This window comes from Physella acuta, unplaced genomic scaffold (genome assembly GCF_028476545.2).
Source record: "Physella acuta isolate Inbredline_101_S28 unplaced genomic scaffold, ASM2847654v3 ptg000579l, whole genome shotgun sequence".
Lineage (NCBI taxonomy): Eukaryota > Metazoa > Mollusca > Gastropoda > Physidae > Physella > Physella acuta.
The window spans coordinates 1,108,669-1,127,436 of NW_026732098.1; the positions used below are offsets into that span (position 1 = coordinate 1,108,669).

The window sequence follows — 18,768 nt, forward strand, 5'->3', positions numbered from 1 at the left end:
TCAACAGCCCCGAGTTTCCACTGAGTAACTGCCAAGAAGGTCAGATTGACCTTTTGGTCCACACTGACCTTCACACTCCAACCGACAAAACACGAGTTAAAAATATCGTGAAGATGTTCGAACCCACGTCGTCGGGCGAGCAGATGAAGACGCGCCTGGCCATCATGTTGCACAAGCTCGACGGTTCTGTGCTCAATGTCCTAGAGTTGAAAGGTTACAACAGCTCATCAGATCTCATGGAGAGAATAGACCGGTTGTCTCTGTCTAACGACACGAGGTTAGACAGCATCAACGCAACCATCCATCGCTCGCGAGAATTCTTTCAAGAAAATCCAAGCGTCGACAGAAAGCTGATGACGCTCATTCTGGCGAGGTACGCGAGCGACCTTTTGACCTTCGACAGGAGCATTTGGCTGACCTCTGACTTTCTGGTGTACATCATACATTTCACGGAGCTACCGGACACCAGGAGTCGGTTCAATGAATTCAAGGTCACGGACGACTTGTCCAGCCATCGTCTGCCGCTGGGTGTCTGTGACCAGTGTGGGCGGGGCTGGGTTGTGGTCAGGGCTCGTGCACACCTCTCCTGCTACCGTCTGCTTGAGTCAAGGTCAAGGATGAACTTTCAGGCAGCGAAAGAAATGTGCAGACGACAGAATTCCACTTTGCTGATGCTGGAGACATGTGATGACCTAGACCTACTTAGGGACAGGGTGCCCGCCATTTTGTTAGGCGCCATTAACAATGTGGATTCCGTTTTCTTACAGACTGGCATGTGTGAGGACGACCCTAGAAGCGTCCAGAAGCTGCCCACTTTACAGCTGTACAAGGTCACGAGGTCAGGTCGTACAGCAGATGGACAGAATCAGACCTGTCTCGGCCTGCTGTTCAACAGCTCCAGCGCTGCCGGACAGCAGTCGTACGACATGTCTGTCATAGAAGCTGACAGACAGACAGACATGACTCAGTTCACGCTCTGTCAGTCCAACATGCAGCACTTGATCCAGCATGACCTTAGGTCAACAGATGAGATCGTTTTCAAAAAGGGACAGCAGATAGAATTCAGGTCAATCAAATTTTATACATACATTATATATATATATATATATATATATATATATATATATATATATATATATATATATATATATATATATATACATATATATACATATATATATATATATATATATATATATATATATATATATATATATATATATATATATATATATATATATATATATATATATATATATATATATATATATATATATATGAGGCGACGTGGACTAGCGGTAGAGAACTACACAGCTAACCGAAAGACTCGAGTTCGAATCTGGGTTTAAGTGAGTACAACGTCCCATAGTCCACCCAGCTCTGATGTGTACCTGACTCTAGTCCACCCAGCTCTGATGGGTACCTGACTCTAGTCCACCCAGCTCTGATGGGTACCTGACTCTAGTCCACCCAGTTCTGATGGGTACCTGACTCTAGTCCACCCAGCTCTGATGGGTACCTGACTCTAGTCCACCCAGCTCTGATGAGTACTTGCTAACGTTTGGGAAAATAATGGCGGATTGACATAGTGCTGACCATACCATTAGTTCATATACTAAGGTCACATTAACAGGTGAACTCAACTTCACAGTCCCCATGGACCGTCGGGTTAAAAAAAGGGACGCACACACACGCATATAGATACACACACAGACACACACACACACACATATATATATATATATATATATATATATATATATATATATATATATATATATATATATATATATATATTTGACTGTCTTTAATTATAAAAATGGTTATCAATGATATGTTTGTTTGCAGAAAAACTGTCTTCATTCAACAATTCATATTTGATTACGAGCATGTCCGTTTCCCGTGTCCCTATCTGAACCTGGGATATGTCCCCTACAGCTACGTGTGTGACGGCATCGTTGACTGTAGGGACGCCAGGGACGAGTTCATGTGTGGGGCTATCAGTTCCTGCAGGGGCGGGGTGGCGTGTCGCGTGAACCCACGGGTCAACGACTCCAGGGTGACCTGCTTGAAACACGAGCAGGTTTGTGACGGGGTCAGCGATTGTCCTGACGGATGGGACGAGAGACTCTGCAGCCACTGCCTGGAAGTTCTGTCAGAAAATGGGGCGTGTCTGCCCAGCCAGTGGTTTATAACGGAGTCGCGACCTATTCGCTACCGTGTTCGATACTTACCTAGGGTTGTGTGGACAAATGTTACTCAGTGTGCAGACGGCGAATGTGTGATGAACGATCAACCAGATCATGTTGTAACCGTCTGCTCCAACCGTGACCCAAAGCTCAGCAACAGTGAGCAGTACGCCCCGAAGTGTGTTCATCTCAAGTCTCGAGGCACTCAGCAAGCCCTAGGCTGTGGGGACCTGTCTCACCTAGACAAGTGCGAGGACTTTGCCTGCAGCCCTGGTCTCATCAAGTGCCCCCGCTCCTACTGTATCGCGCTCTATATGCTGGGGGACGGGGCACGGGACTGTCCCCACGGGGAAGACGAGCTTCCTTTTGCCATCTTTGATAGCCCCGACAACTACGACGATTACTTCCCGTGCCGGGCCCCAGATCGCTACATCGACCTGGCCCACCTGTGTGATGGAGAGATTCAGTGTCCACATGGAGAAGACGAGTCGGTTTGTTTCGCCGACTGTCCTCGTGGCTTTTTATGCGCGATGGGTGCGACCGACAACAGCCATTCACCCGAGTTAACGAAAGGCAATTTTCTGTATTTAGTTGACACCAACGTTAAGTACCTCCGTGTTGTAGACTTCAACTTCTCAAAAGCTGCCATTCCCGACACGCTTGACTGGCCAGATCTTCTAGAACTTACTCTATCCAACTGCACCATTAACCAAATCCTTCTGACCTCGATAATGGACGCATTACGTGACAGTTTATCTGCCGTGTACAGCCTTGACCTCAGTTCCAATGACTTTGACAACTTTCAAGCTTTCGTTCCCAGATTTCCAAACTTACGTTTTCTAAACCTGACCCACACATCAATTGACACGCTGGCCATACGATCTGACCAGACTCCGTACATAACTAGCGTGGACTTGGCCTTGACCCCACTAAGGGCTCTCAGATTTCTGGAGTCTGTGGAGGCTAGTCTAGCATATCTGAACGTAGCGTCAACACAAATAGATGGCATGAATTGGGCTGAGTCCAACATGACCATCGCAACACTAGACATTCGAAATACTCGAATTGGTTACAATTTGAAAACGTCCCAGTCTCTGGCAAGGCTGACGATACTGTCGGCTGTTCACGGGGACAGCTACAAGCTCTGCTGCTCACAGTTTAGGGGGCCGGGGATTCCTAGCATCACGTGTTTTGCACCTAACGTGTCGGGTTGTGGACAACTTTTGAATCAGAACAAACGGAATACGGTTTGGGTTATGGCGATGTTCGGGTTAACTGCTAACTCGGTTTTGATTGGCTGTATACTTTTGAATATACACCCGGATGTAAATCAGGGATATAAAGTCTTAATTTCAAACCTTGGCTTATCAGATCTTTTAATGAGCGTGTATCTACTGATCATAGCAGGAGCTGATGTTTACTACCGGGACGACTACGTGTTGTATGACACAGAATGGCGGGACAGTTCACTGTGTAAGGTCGCAGGTTTTCTCGCTACTCTCTCCACTCAGACATCCGCCATCTTTGTGTTCTTGACTACACACGAACGGCTGGGGACACTGAGTGAGCACGCTGTGATGAGATTGGACCAGCCTCCAGCACAGGCTGACCCTGCTGTCCTGACACAGCACACACTACGACGTCTGCTAACTCTGACAGCATTGGCCTGGATCCTGGGTCTGGTGGTGTCGTCCCTCCCTCTTGTATGGCCTGACCTGCAGGTCTACTCCTCAAATTCTCTGTGTCTGCCTCTCATCCCCCCTCCCTCTGCTGACTGGCTGCTAACCTTGACCTTGACATCAGTCCTCAATGGCCTGGTACTCCTGGCCACAGCTGTAGCCGGCATTCTCCTCGTCAGCAAAATCTTTTCTTCTCGTGACCTTCAGTCTCCTGTACTGATCCATGAGGTCAAGGTCGCCTGGTCCATTACACTGGTCATCGTGGCCAAACTTTTCTCTTGTCTGCCTGTCTGTCTACTGAGTCTGTCTTCTCCTGTAGCAGACATGACGACAGACACTCTCGGATGGATTGCGATTGTTCTGCTGCCTCTAAACTCTGCCACTACCTTGCTGCTATACACACTACCAGCAGTCTACCGTAAAGTTCTTTCTTTGATTAGACAGCCAGATGCCAACTAACGTCAACCAAATTATAAAGGGCTTCATGACAACATAAATAGCCCACTGATAGACCTTTGTTTCGTTTTGTCTAAATAAAATAAAATCATAATTGTTGCAAACATAAAAATAATAATTTTATATCTAGAAGATTGTTATAGAAATGTGTAGAATTATTTAAATCACAAAAATGTCTAATGATTTTATTATAATTAAACATTATTTTGCAAGAAATAAAGGTTTTAGCATTTAGTTTTGTTGATATCTTGCTCCACAAAATGTTGATATCTTGCACCAACTGTTGATAGTTTGCATCAACTGATTATTGGTGACTAGGTGACCATTGGGTTAGCTGTGTCCAACTTTAGACCATATCTTTGGTAACCATTGGGTTAGCTTAGGGGAATTTACTAAACTTTATGAGAATCACAAACTATCAGAAACAAATTTAATTAAAGTCGTTAAAATATGATGTTTTATTGCTAATTAAATATTTAACTGCTATTAAAACAAAAGGTAATTTAATTAATTAAACAATAAGGTTTAGTCTAAACTATTAAAAACTTATATTGCTATTTTTTTCATTATTAGAAAGTGAAAATTAGTTTATTATGGTCTGACATTTAAAAGCAGTAATTATGTAATCTCTCTATCTATCTATATACTACTAAAACTGAAGTTTGTTTACATGTTTGAATATTTATTTGTTTTTTGTTTGTCTGTTTGGTTACAGTAGAGAATCTGCACTATGTGCAGAGTTGTAAAATACGTATTTGGTAGAGAACAATGTTATTTTTGACCAAACTGTTAATTACAAATAAATTTATAGACGTTAATTAATTAATTTATATATTCATTGGTAGATTAACCCCTTTAATTATAAAAGTTCAGAAAAATGACTTTACTTATAGTGACGTCACATGATTTATTTACTTTTCATAACAGTATGGCGGCTTCCATTGAAGATTTTGTCGTCCATTCAAAAGCTTAACGTTATTCTGTCGGCTAAAGTTTTAACGATACGTCCGTTTGCTATTTTTATTAGGTTCCAACAATATTATCAATTTTCAACTGTTCTTCCAATTTGAGTATACACATCTATCTATCTTCTATATACTACTAAAACTCAACTTTGTTTACATGTTTGAATATTTATTTGTTTGCCTGATCGACTATTGTGATATGTTCGACTCTATTTGGAAAGCTGTAAAATAGTATGCAGGTAGAGAATAATTTTTTAATGCAGACAGACTGTTGATCACAAATTTATTTAAAGACGTTAATTAATTTATTGATTTATTCATAGTTAAATTAACCGTATTTTTTTAAAAATGTTAATACTTTGAATAAACTTTGTGGGGATAGTGACGTCCCTTGATGTGTTTACTTTTTGGTTCAATAAAAATGGCGGACTCATCATAGACTTTGTGGCCCATTCAAAAGTTTAACGCGTTACAAAGCTAATTTTCTGCCGGCTATAACTTAAACAATACGTCCGTTTGCTGTATTTATTACGTTCCAACACTTATATCAATTTTCAACTGTCTTTTTCATTTAGTTTTACGATAAATTTCTCTAGATCTAAAGATCAGCTGTCGAATGGAAGTTATGAATCTAGCCTAGATCTAGCCTAGATCTAGATTCTAGGTCACTACTAGACTCAGTGTAAATTCTAGATCTAGACTTAATGTAAATTCTACATCTAGAATCTATTTCAGGCCTTAATACATCTAGAATCTATTTCAGGCCTTAATTATTTTATATAAATCTTTGTTTGGCTAATTTAAGATTAAATTTAATTTGAAAGTTACTACTACTAGATCTATGCGCGGAGACTCAAAAGTATAGTATAAAAATTCATTTGTGACGTCACGAGTAAATAGCTAAGTTGGTAGCGTAGCCCGCTCTCATGTGGGTGGCACAGGTTCTAGACCAATATGTCAATGATATTTTTTTTTCAATATTTTTTTTTTAGATGTGAATGATAAAGTTGCCTATCTGAACTTGGCAGGATACAGGGCAGGTGAAGTAGAGTTCATCTGTTTCTTTGTCCTAAGCATATGAAAGGATAGTGTGGTCAGAGACATGCTCGGCTGGAATCGTTTTTTAAACGATAAAAACAAGTTGTCTGAGACTTGGCGGGACACTGGGCAGGTGAAGTAGAGTTGAGTAGGTCACATGTGACGTCAGTATATGAAGGGATAGTCCGAAATCGGTGTTTTCGGTGTTTTTAAAAGATAAAAAACATATTTTTGAATGTGGGGTCTGTTTTTTGTGACCATAAGTGACACTGCAGTAGCGTAGCGAGGAGGGGGGGGGGCGGGAGGGGAGGCGGGGGGGAGGGGGGAGGCGGGGGGGGGGAAGGGGAGGCGGGGGGAGGTGGAGGGGGGGGGCGGGGGGGACATATGTTGGGGCGCCAAAATGGTTTGGAAAAATAAATTGAAAGGTTGAGGGGGGTGCAAATCGAAAGTTTGAGGGGGTGGGGGGGGTTGAAAATCGAAATCTTGGGGGGGGGGGGTTAAAATCGAAAAGTTTGTCCCCGGGCGCCGGGAAGGGTCGCTATGCCTCTGAGTGACAGACGTGATGTTTTTTTATGGATGACCCCCGAAACCCACAGTTATCCAACGGATGACGGGTATTCTAGTATACTACTAAAACTCAACTTTGTTTACATGTTTGAATATTTATTTGTTTGCCTGATCGACTATTGTGATATGTTCGACTCTATCTGGAAAGCTGTAAAATAGTATGCAGGTAGAGAATATTTTTTTAATGCAGACAGACTGTTGATCACAAATTTATTTAAAGACGTTAATTAATTTATTGATTTATTCATAGTTAAATTAACCGTATTTTTTTAAAAATGTTAATACTTTGAATAAACTTTGTGGGGATAGTGACGTCCCTTGATGTGTTTACTTTTTGGTTCAATAAAAATGGCGGACTCATCATAGACTTTGTGGCCCATTCAAAAGTTTAACGCGTTACAAAGCTAATTTTCTGCCGGCTATAACTTAAACAATACGTCCGTTTGCTGTATTTATTACGTTCCAACACTTATATCAATTTTCAACTGTCTTTTTCATTTAGTTTTACGATAAATTTCTCTAGATCTAAAGATCAGCTGTCAAAGGGAAGTTATGAATCTAGCCTAGATCTAGCCTAGATCTAGATTAGATCTAGATTCTAGGTCACTACTAGACTCAGTGTAAATTCTAGATCTAGACTTAATGTAAATTCTACATCTAGAATCTATTTCAGGCCTTAATACATCTAGAATCTATTTCAGGCCTTAATTATTTTATATAAATCTTTGTTTGGCTAATTTAAGATTAAATTTAATTTGAAAGTTACTACTACTAGATCTATGCGCGGAGACTCAAAAGTATAGTATAAAAATTCATTTGTGACGTCACGAGTAAATAGCTAAGTTGGTAGCGTAGCCCGCTCTCATGTGGGTGGCACAGGTTCTAGACCAATATGTCAATGATATTTTTTTTTCAATATTTTTTTTTTTAGATGTGAATGATAAAGTTGCCTATCTGAACTTGGCAGGATACAGGGCAGGTGAAGTAGAGTTCATCTGTTTCTTTGTCCTAAGCATATGAAAGGATAGTGTGGTCAGAGACATGCTCGGCTGGAATCGTTTTTTAAACGATAAAAACAAGTTGTCTGAGACTTGGCGGGACACTGGGCAGGTGAAGTAGAGTTGAGTAGGTCACATGTGACGTCAGTATATGAAGGGATAGTCCGAAATCGGTGTTTTCGGTGTTTTTAAAAGATAAAAAACATATTTTTGAATGTGGGGTCTGTTTTTTGTGACGATAAGTGACACTGCAGTAGCGTAGCGAGGAAAGGGGGGCGGGAGGGGAGGCGGGGGGGGGGGGGGGGGGGAAAGGGGAGGCGGGGGGGAAGGGGAGGTGGAGGGGGGAAGGGGGGGGGGGGGCGGGGGGGAAGGGCAGGCGGGGGGAGGTGGAGGGGGGAAGGGGGGGCGGGGGGACATATGTTGGGGCGCCAAAATGGTTTGGAAAAATAAATTGAAAGGTTGAGGGGGGTTCAAATCGAAAGTTTGAGTGGGGGGGGGGGTGCACATCAAAAGTTTGAGGGGGGGGGGGGTTGAAAATCGAAGAGTTTGTCCCCGGGCGCCGAGAAGGGTCGCTATGCCTCTGAGTGACAGACGTGATGTTTTTTGATGGATGACCCCCGAAACCCACAGTTATCCAACGGATGACGGGTATTCTAGTAATATCTAAAGATCTAGAGATCAGCTATCAGACGCAGAAAAAGTCTATCCTAGATATAAATTCTAAAATCTTGGTAAAACCAAAATTAAATAGTTGAAAATAAAAACCATTATAAAATCACAATAAATTATTGAGTTTCTTTATTAAACTATGTTAGTCCTTAAATATTTGATATAAATCTTTGCTTTTTAGCTTCATGAATCATCTAATTTGAGAATATATGGGTTCAGAGTTCAAGTTCTAGAAACTAAAGTAGAGATACAGAAAAAGTAAAACTAGACTTAACATAACTTCTACATCTAGGCTTAACGTATTTTCTACATCTAGAATCTCTATCTAGATATTCTAAACTATTTCAGGCCTTAATTATTTTATATAAATCTTTGTTGGCTAATTTGGGGTAATATTTAATTTTAAATAATTCTATGGCCTATTCGCGTAAATGAAGTTTCTCACACAGACTATAAGTAAAATATAAAAATAAATATACGACTGATCTTATGAGCCTAGATAGCTAAGATGTTAGTGTAATATGTTACAATTCGGGTGGCAAGGGTTCAAGATACATCGTGTCAATGCTACATTTTTTTCATTTTTTTTTTAGATTTGAATGATAAAGTTGCCAATCGCAACTTGGCGGGATGTAGGGCAGGGAAGTAGAGTTTATCTGTTTCTGTGTCATCAGTGTATGAATGGATAGTGTGGTCAGAGCCATGCTCTGCCGAAATGTTTTTTTAAATGATAAAAACATGTTGTCTGAGACTTGGCGGGACACTGGGCAGATGAAGTAGAGTTCACCTGTTTCTGTGTCCTCAGCGTATGAAGGGATAGTGTGGTCAGAACCATGCTAGGCCGAAATCTTTTTTTAAACGATAAAATCGTGTTGTATGAGACTTGGCTGGACACTGGGCAGGTGAAGTAGAGTTGGGTAGGTGTAGAGTTCACCTATGACGTCATATGAAGGGGTCATATGGTCTGACCCATGCTCAACCAAAATCGGAGTTTTAAAAGACAAAAACATGTCTCAGTTGGGAGGACAGTGGGCAAAAACGTCTGATGTCTTATGTCTTTTTGAATGTGTGGGTCTGTTTATTTTGTAACGATCAGTGACACACGTGATGTCATTAATGGATGACCCCTGAAACCCACAGTTAAAAATAAAAACCATTATAAAATTACAATAAATTATTGAGTTTCTTTATTAAAGTATTTTAGTCCTTAAATATTTGATATTAATCTTTGCTTTCTAGCTTCAATGATCATCTAATTCAAGAATACCAGAGATTTATCTATACTATTTACATCTAGGTTCTAGATCTAGATCTAGATTATATTTAGAATGTAGAACTACGGAAAGACTTGACTAGACTTAGGGGTAATCCATAAATGACGTCACGAATTTTTTGACGATTTTTACCTCCCCCCTCCACTCTGTCACACGTCGTCATAAAAAGTTAGACCCCCCCCCCATAAAATGACGTCATACCTCCGCCTACAACCCCCCCCCCCCCCACCCACCTCAAAATTGCAGTTGAACATTTTTTTTAAACATAGATATTTTCCAAAATCTTGACTGAAATCTGTCAAAGAGTATTTATATCAATACCTATTACAATTTATTAAAACTGTTTTCTAAAAACCAAAATAACGTCTAAAATTCGTTTTCTAACATTTCTTTCGCACCATCTGAACCCCCCCCCCCCCCCCCCCCACACACACCTCATCAGACATCGTCACAAATTACCGATTCCCCCTCCCCCTTCGAGTGTGACGTCATTTATGGACGACCCCTCAAACAAACCAGTCGTAGAATCTAGATAACTGTACCTAGATCTAGATAATAATGAGTTTCTAAATTAAACTATTTCAGACCTTAGTTATTTTATATAAATCTTTGTTTGTTTAGCTACGGAATAGACTCATTTGGGGTACAATTTAAATTTGAAATAATACTAGGACCTACTCGCATAAATCAAGTATCTTTAGCAGAATCAAGGTACGATATATACAAAGTATAATATAGACTAAAAAAACTTCTCAGAAAGTTAGAGCCTAGATAGCTAATGTGTTAATGAAATAGATATCCATATGGGTGGCACGGGTTCGGGACAAGTTGTATTTTTTTAAATTTTTACTTTCTCGTATATACGAAGTATAGAGAAAGCCTTGCAATCGTGCCAAGAAAAATCTAGATTTTTACAAATCTCGACGTTTAACACCTCACTGATACGGAAAAACATAATTTTGCAATCTTGTCCGTATATCTCTCTCTCTGTGTGTGTGTGTGTGTGTGTAAACACGATAACTTGAGTACCGTTATAGCTAGGTTGATGAAATTACATTGATAAGCATTATATCAAAATCGTAGATCCGTATCAACTTTTGAGAGATTTCATTTAACCGGAAGTGGTACTTTTTCTACTTTGAATTTTTCAAAAGCCTATAACTTGAGTACTATTTTAGATGGATAAATGAAATTTCACATGTAAGTAAAAGATCTGATTCTCTACCTTCTGTCAAATTTCCGTGACCGAAAGTAATAATTTTCGCTATTTCCGATTTCTCAAAAAACGCATGTGAATTTATAAAGTACTAATAATATTCCGCACTATTTTACACATTTTATATCACGTTCGCTTGGTGTGCAATTCTTTTTCCTATGAGATTTTATTCTATTCTAAAAAGTTTAAGCATTTAAAATGGATTAAAAGTCATGTCTATATCCCTAGTTGCCATTCCCTGTTGTTTCAAATAAGAATATTCGAGAAAGTTTAGGGGAGATCACTCCCGGTTTATTTTTTTTTTAGATTGAATGGTAAAGTTGCCTTCGGTACTTGGCGGAATACAGGGCATGGGAAAAAAAGTGCACCTGGTTCTTTGTACTCAGCATATAAAGGGATAGCGTGGTCAGAAATCTTTTTTTTAAACGATAAAAACATTTTGTCTGAGACTTGGTTGATGTAGTTGATGTGGTTGATTAAAGCAAACAGTAAGCTTTTAGGTAAACGCCTGGACACGTCACACAGTGACGCCCACAGTGACACCCCACAGTGACGCCTCAAAGTGGCGCCCCACAATGAAATACCCATTACGGTATCTAGTCGGATGTGTGAGGTGTCATCTGCTGTCATCGTTGATTGCTCAACAAAATCGACCTAATCTACAATTTTTTAACAGGTACAATGACCAGACACACTGACTATAAAGTTTGAGAAAAGTACACACATTTAAATAATGTACTAGTATAATTATCGTACACACTGTTCATGTATAAAGTAAAGCTATCGACTAAGGCTGTTGTAAATTATTACAAAATAAAAACTTATTCATGGTAACATAGAAGCATGCGGTCGCTAATTTTAAAAAGTTGAACGAAAATGTTAAAATCACAATAACTTTAAAAGTTGAACAAAAATGTTAAAATCCCAATAGTTTTAAAATGATGAACAAAATGTTAAAATCACAATAACTTTAAAAGTTGAACAAAAATGTTAAAATCCCAATAGTTTTAAAATGATGAACAAAATGTTAAAATCACAATAATTTTAAAAAGTTGAACAAAAATGTTAAAATCACAATAATTTTAAAATGTTGAACAATAAAGTTAAAATCCCAATAATTTTAAAATGTCGAACAAAAAATGTTAAAATCCCAATATTCCTATACGTTTAATAGTACAAACATTAGAATTCTTCAACATAGACAAAAATTGCTTTTTTTAAAAGAATAGAATAAGAAACATCTAAACAAAAACTGGGATATATATTTATATAATATCTTATTTTGAAGTTTAGTTGATTAAAATATTATTATATTGATATACACAGTATTTAACTTAATTTTTTTTAATTCATAGTTAATTTCAATTGGAATACATATTGCAATTTGAAATAAATATCTTCACTAACAAATCTATACATAGTATAACATTTTTCAACTCATATTATTTACGTTTCCCATAAAACATTAGACCTCAAACTACGTTGCTGGTGGTGGATTAAGTTCTAACGTTTGGAAGTAGACTAAAACCCAAGCAGAATCTACAGCGATGGTGTATTTCCTTTAAGACCTGTTTAGTTTGATTTCTAATTTGTTTTCAGCTATAAAACGTTTGCGATTGTCCAGACCTCTGTCGTACCTCTCTCGTGTGTACTTCAACATTTGTGTTGACCAGTTGAACAGCTTCGAAAACTGCTTTCGGTTTGTGACCTGGTTTTGACCGGAATATTCCAGAAGGACGCACCTGTATCGACACTCTTTAAAAATCATACCAATGTCATCTTTTTGAATCTTACACCACTCCTCGAAATTAAAAGTGGCATTCATATCTTTCGATGCAGGTTTGAGCACTAGGCAGATAACGTTAGTCTTAACTATGTCATCTCCCAAAACACCTTTCAGTATTTCAATAAAGGAAAGATCAAGCTTAGAGATAGGTTGATCGAAACAAATGGGCAGGATGATTGCTGATAATGTGTAATCCACAGCTTCAATACACCTTAAAATATTTTTATACATCCAGAACTTTTGAAAACCTGAACGTTGGATTGACGACAGGAAACAGGTGACGGTAGAGAAAATCTGATCTTTGCTTTCAATCCTGTTGACTGCGATTGGTTCTTCAACTGACGGTTCTACTAAATCAACTTTCTTGAGAACTGATCGAACGACTTGGTTTAGATTAGCTACATTTTCACTAAATATTAGGAAATTGTTTTTGATCTTCTCCTTTGGTTTTTCCACCTGTTCAAATAAAAAAAATTGTTTTCATTGAGCTGCAAGTGTTTTATGTTTCAAATCCTAGTATACAAGACGACCTGGTCTCATAAGCAGGGATAAATTTATTTTAAAAAGCCATTTATAAATAGCTTACGTGATAAGTTGGAACCTTAAAATAAATCTATATTAATCAGAAAACAATATTCTTTTTCTTAAAGGTAAAATTAAAATCATGAATTCGAATATTTGGTATTTACTTACTAAACTTGGCATCATGTTTGTGTTTATGTTACTATAAACTGATATTTACTTACTAAACTTGGCATCATGTTTGTGTTTATGTTACTATAATCTGATATTTACTTACTAAACTTGTCATCAGGTTTGTGTTTATGTTACTATAATCTGATATTTACTTACTAAACTTGGCATCATGTTTGTGTTTATGTTACTATAATCTGATATTTACTTACTAAACTTGGCATCATGTTTGTGTTTATGTTACTATATTTACTTACTAAACTTGCCATCAGGTTTGTGTTCTCTGGATTCGGCTTGTTCACATGTTCAGTTTTTGGTTTTGCTAAACCTTCTGTGGAGACGTTTCTGGCTGAAACAAACAACAGTATTTGGTCAGGAGACAAAATATCCAAACACAAGGCAAAATATTTTCTCGCTCTCCAATGTATATAGCGTTAAGAAGTGGTCAGACCGCACCGGGTGACACAAAGGCAAGCAATTAAAACATTTCCAAAAAAAAAAATTTTGCCAGTTTTTTAACGGTTAATTAGAGTTAAATAATCCATTAAGTAAAAAATTGACGCTAGTCACCAGGGGGGGGGGGGCGGGTTGTCAGCATGACTATAGGTAAACAATGCTACGTCCGGCTATAACCCACAATAAACATGCATCGTTACTATAAACTGTGCACAGTTTGAAGCTGTCAGGTGGTAATTAGGGGGTGGGTTGGGGCGGGGGAGGGTAGTGACAAAATTAATATAGCAAAACAATTTTTTGAATATTTTAATAGCTCATTAGCAATTCAAAGTGTGGGATGACACCACATGTAATATATAACTATAAAAAGGGTGAACTTTGCCACTTCAGTTGAGTAGAGGATTATTATCGTTATACAGCAACGAGTCATAGTCACTTACAATAGTTTTGGGGTGTTTCCACTTGTATATATATATATATATATATATATATATATATATATATATATATATATATATATATATATATATATATATATATATTCAATTGATACGCCTAATAATAATTTTATTTATTTATGTATTTATTTATTTAAATTTATTTATTTATTTATCTATTTGTATATTTTTTTTAAATTAATTAACTAATTTATCAATTAATTAATTCTTTTATTCATGTATTCATTCATTCATTCATCTAATTATATATCTAAGACATACGTTCGTTCTTTACGTTGGTTTCATCGGGTTCAGTTTTAGGTTCAAATTTGTTATTTGCTTCTTTACCGTCAGATTCTGAAATTTAAACTTGTATAGGCATTTTAAAAAGGTGTAGGCCTATATGTTCATTAATATATAATAAAATAAACATAAATTCTTAAATATGTATATACGATATAGATTATTTTGCATCTGTATCTGCGTCCGTACTTGTATCTTTATTTGTATGTTTAATTATATCTGTATATCTATGTATATCTATATTCTTATTTATATATTATATACACCTATATCTGCATCTAGCTATATAATATATTTAATGTACCGGCGTCGTTTGATTTATCCTGCGGTTGACTTTTAGTTTCGTATATTGGATTGGTTCGTATACTTTTAGGTTCGTATATTGGATTGGTTCGTATACTTTTAGGTTCGTATATTGGATTGGTTTTTTGACGTTCAGGCTCTGTGTAAACGAAACATTAGTTAAAAATTTAATATGTCTGTATAAAATATTGGACACATTTAGTCACTTAGACACACAAGAGGACACACACGTAAACATATATATATATATATATATATATATATATATATATATATATATATATATATATATATATATATATATATATATATATATATATATATACGATATAAGTGTGGTTGTGTGGCAAAGGGTTAGCCCGACCAATATCGCTTTGCTTGTCGGCGGTATATACTCCTAGTCTAGAAACAACTTTAACGTACGTGTCAGAACAGGCTCAGTCTTGAAGGAAAATATTGTTTGACTCTGTTGAACTACAGGCTCTGGAAAATAAAAATTGCCGTTAATTATTTGATCAAACGTTTGCTAATGTATCAGCTATGCATGCTTAATGCACAATTCTGGCAATATCAGAAAACTGTAGACCTTATGGACTCAGAAGTTGAACACATTTGAAATTAAAATTTTGCCAGAATTGTGAAAGCAAAAAAGAAATTTTAAATACAATTGATGAAATTATGATTTTGTTTCAAAGAAATTACTGTTGTGTTGAGAGATGGCGTCCATCAGATCTTGAAGATTTTTACTTAATACTGTCGTTGTTTCTGGTTTCTTTTCTAAATAAAAATAAATAAAGTGACATCAATATTATATGTTTGTTACAACACCTTATATCTATATTTTCAGGTCTACTGATTTTTAAATATCTTATATACTGTAGAATATAAATATATAAATATGTATATTAACCTATATATATATATATATATATATATATATATATATATATATATATATATATATATATATATATATATATGTACGTATATATATAATTTGTGAGCGCTATCATGTTTTAGTAGCCTACATGAATACCGTTTACATATGTGTGCTTACATTAGTAGATTATTTGAATACCGTTTACATACCTGTCATTACATTAGTAGATTACATGAATACCGATTACATACCTGTGATTGCATTAGCCTCTCGTTTTTCTTTCTCTAGTCTATCAATTTTCCATTTTTGATTCCGATTTTCAATTAAAAGATTTCCTTTATGAAAATAGCAGTTAAAAATCCCCAGTTAATATCAATACGATATTTACTGTATTTATTTATTTATTTATTCTACCTATTTTAAACTCCTAAACTGAGCACAATATAATCTACTAGAACTTTCTTTTAAAGTTGTACTCAAAGATATTTAAACCCCGAAGTACGTACGATTTTCATTTTCGAGGTCTGCGTATTTCTTTTGTAGTTGTAAAAACTTCTGCATCAGATTTTCTGTCGATGGTTCATAAAAAAATGACAATAAAGAAAATGGCTGACAGAGGCACGTGCTAATGTTACTTTTGAAAGGACAGATGAATTTAAAATTGTTTTGTAACGGTGTAGCTCATGAAAAATCAATAAAAGTAAACTTTTGTATTTGAAATAAATTAACTAAGTGCAGTAGCTTTTAAAAGTAACACTTTAAAACGTATGAAACTGAGGCACTGAAGATTAAAACGAAGGATGCATGTTCTCATTAACATCTTGAGATTTTAAAATATTTTGTTAATTAATGTCTCTCTCTCTATCTCTCTCTCTAATGACAGCAGTCTTAATGAACTGCTAACAATGTTTGTGTGACTTAAGCATCCTATGTAGCTGCAGGTGAATTTAGTTTCTGTATCAACTGACCATGATCCGCCTGTTTCCCCTCTAACTGCTTGATTTCTTGACTCTGAATGTCATGTTCTATCTGTAAGAGGGCTGTAAGAACAATATTTATGTCAAATTGTTTACTACATTACATCAGTTCTAAGTTTGTGGAAAAATATTTTCTGTTGATTAATTCAATAATATGAACACAGTACATCTACAGTACAACAAGAAAATGGTTATCATGATAATATTCTTAGCTTGCCCCTACACCTTACTTTTTTCGTTTGTGATTCTTTCGTTATGTTTGTTTGAAGATTCTAATTCGTCTTGCAATTTTTCTGTAAATATTAACAACAAGCACATTTTTTTAAAAATTATGGTAGAACAATTTAAAGTCTGTAAGTCAAGTCACTATTTAAATTTCATTAACAACGTTATTTAAGTACAACAATCACAGCGATGAACTTACTGTAAAGTGTTTCCAGGTTGTCATATTTGTTTTGTAATTCTTCAAGCTGTCGTCTTAGTTGATCTAAACGGATGCAAATGTTTTTAATGAATATTTCATAATATTTTTAATAGAATGAATAATGTGTTTATTCGAAATACATCTTTACAAAGCCTCACATTGAACTGTCTATGTAAGGTGTATAAGGCAACAGGGAGAAGGCAGAGATATCAAAGACAACGTGGATAAAGGACAGACTTTAACCTCAGCACCCCACTACCTCAGCACCCCACTACCTCACCACCCCACTACCTCACTAGCTAACCACCCCACTGTCTCACCAACCTACCACCCCACTACCTCACCACCCCTTTACCTCACTACCCCACTACCTCACTACCCCACTACCTCACCACCCCACTACCTCACCACCCCACTACCTCACCACCCCACTACCTCACTACCTCACCACCCCATTATCTCACTACCTCACCACCCCACTACCTCACTACCTCACCACCCAACTACGTCACCACCCCATTACCTCACTACTTCACCACCCCACTTCCTCACCACCCCACTAACTCACCACCCCACTAACACACCACCCCACTAACACACCACCCCACTAACTCACTACCCCACCACCCCACTACCTCACCACCCCACTACCTCACCACCCCACTACCTCACCACTCCACTACTTCACCACCCCACTACCTCACTACCTCACCACCCCATTACCTCACCACCCCACTACCTCACCACCCCACCACCTCACTACCTCACCACCCCACTACCTCACCACCCCACTAACTCACCAACCTACAAACCCACTACCTCACCACCCCACCACCCCACTACCTCACCACCCCACTACCTCACCACCCCACTACCTCACCACCCCACTACCTCAGCACCCCACTACCTCACCACCGCACTACCTCACCACCGCACTACCTCACCACACCACTACCTCACCACCCCACTACCTCACCACCCCACTACCTCACCATCCAACTACCTCACCAACCCACTACCTCACCACCCCACTACATCACCACCCCACTACATCACCACCCCACTACATCACCACCCCACCACCTCACTACCTCACTACCTCACCACCCCACTATCCCACCACCCCACTACCTCACCACCCCACTACCTCACCACCCCACTACCTCACTACCCCACTACCTCACAACCCCATTACCTCACCGCCCCGCTAACTCACCAACCTACCACCTCACTTCCTCACCACCCCACTACCTCACCACCCCACTACCTCACTACCCCACTACCTCACCACCCCACTAACTCACCACCTCACTACCTCACCTCCTCACTACCTCACCTTCCACTACCTCACCTTCCACTACCTCACCACCCCACTACCTCACCACCCCACTACCTCACCACCCCACTACCTCACCACCCCACTACCTCACCACCCCACTACCTCACTACCTCACCACC

At 38.0% G+C, this 18,768-nt stretch overlaps 1 protein-coding gene across 1 annotated transcript in view; it reads right to left on the minus strand.

Annotated features, from left to right (window-relative positions):
- Window positions 1-12,509: 12,509 nt before the first annotated feature.
- Window positions 12,510-18,768, minus strand: part of LOC131947021 (myosin-11-like) — a 31,806-nt gene continuing 25,547 nt past the window's right edge. The window contains exons 18-28 of the mRNA XM_059308104.1: window positions 17,311-17,373; window positions 17,117-17,179; window positions 16,878-16,949; window positions 16,416-16,478; window positions 16,161-16,244; window positions 15,732-15,806; window positions 15,453-15,512; window positions 15,031-15,168; window positions 14,706-14,780; window positions 13,788-13,879; window positions 12,510-13,293 (exon numbers count right to left, since the gene is read on the minus strand). Coding sequence (XP_059164087.1) covers window positions 12,613-13,293; window positions 13,788-13,879; window positions 14,706-14,780; window positions 15,031-15,168; window positions 15,453-15,512; window positions 15,732-15,806; window positions 16,161-16,244; window positions 16,416-16,478; window positions 16,878-16,949; window positions 17,117-17,179; window positions 17,311-17,373 — 1,466 coding nt within the window. The 3' untranslated portion in view covers window positions 12,510-12,612. The remainder of the gene's footprint in view (window positions 13,294-13,787; window positions 13,880-14,705; window positions 14,781-15,030; window positions 15,169-15,452; window positions 15,513-15,731; window positions 15,807-16,160; window positions 16,245-16,415; window positions 16,479-16,877; window positions 16,950-17,116; window positions 17,180-17,310; window positions 17,374-18,768) is intronic.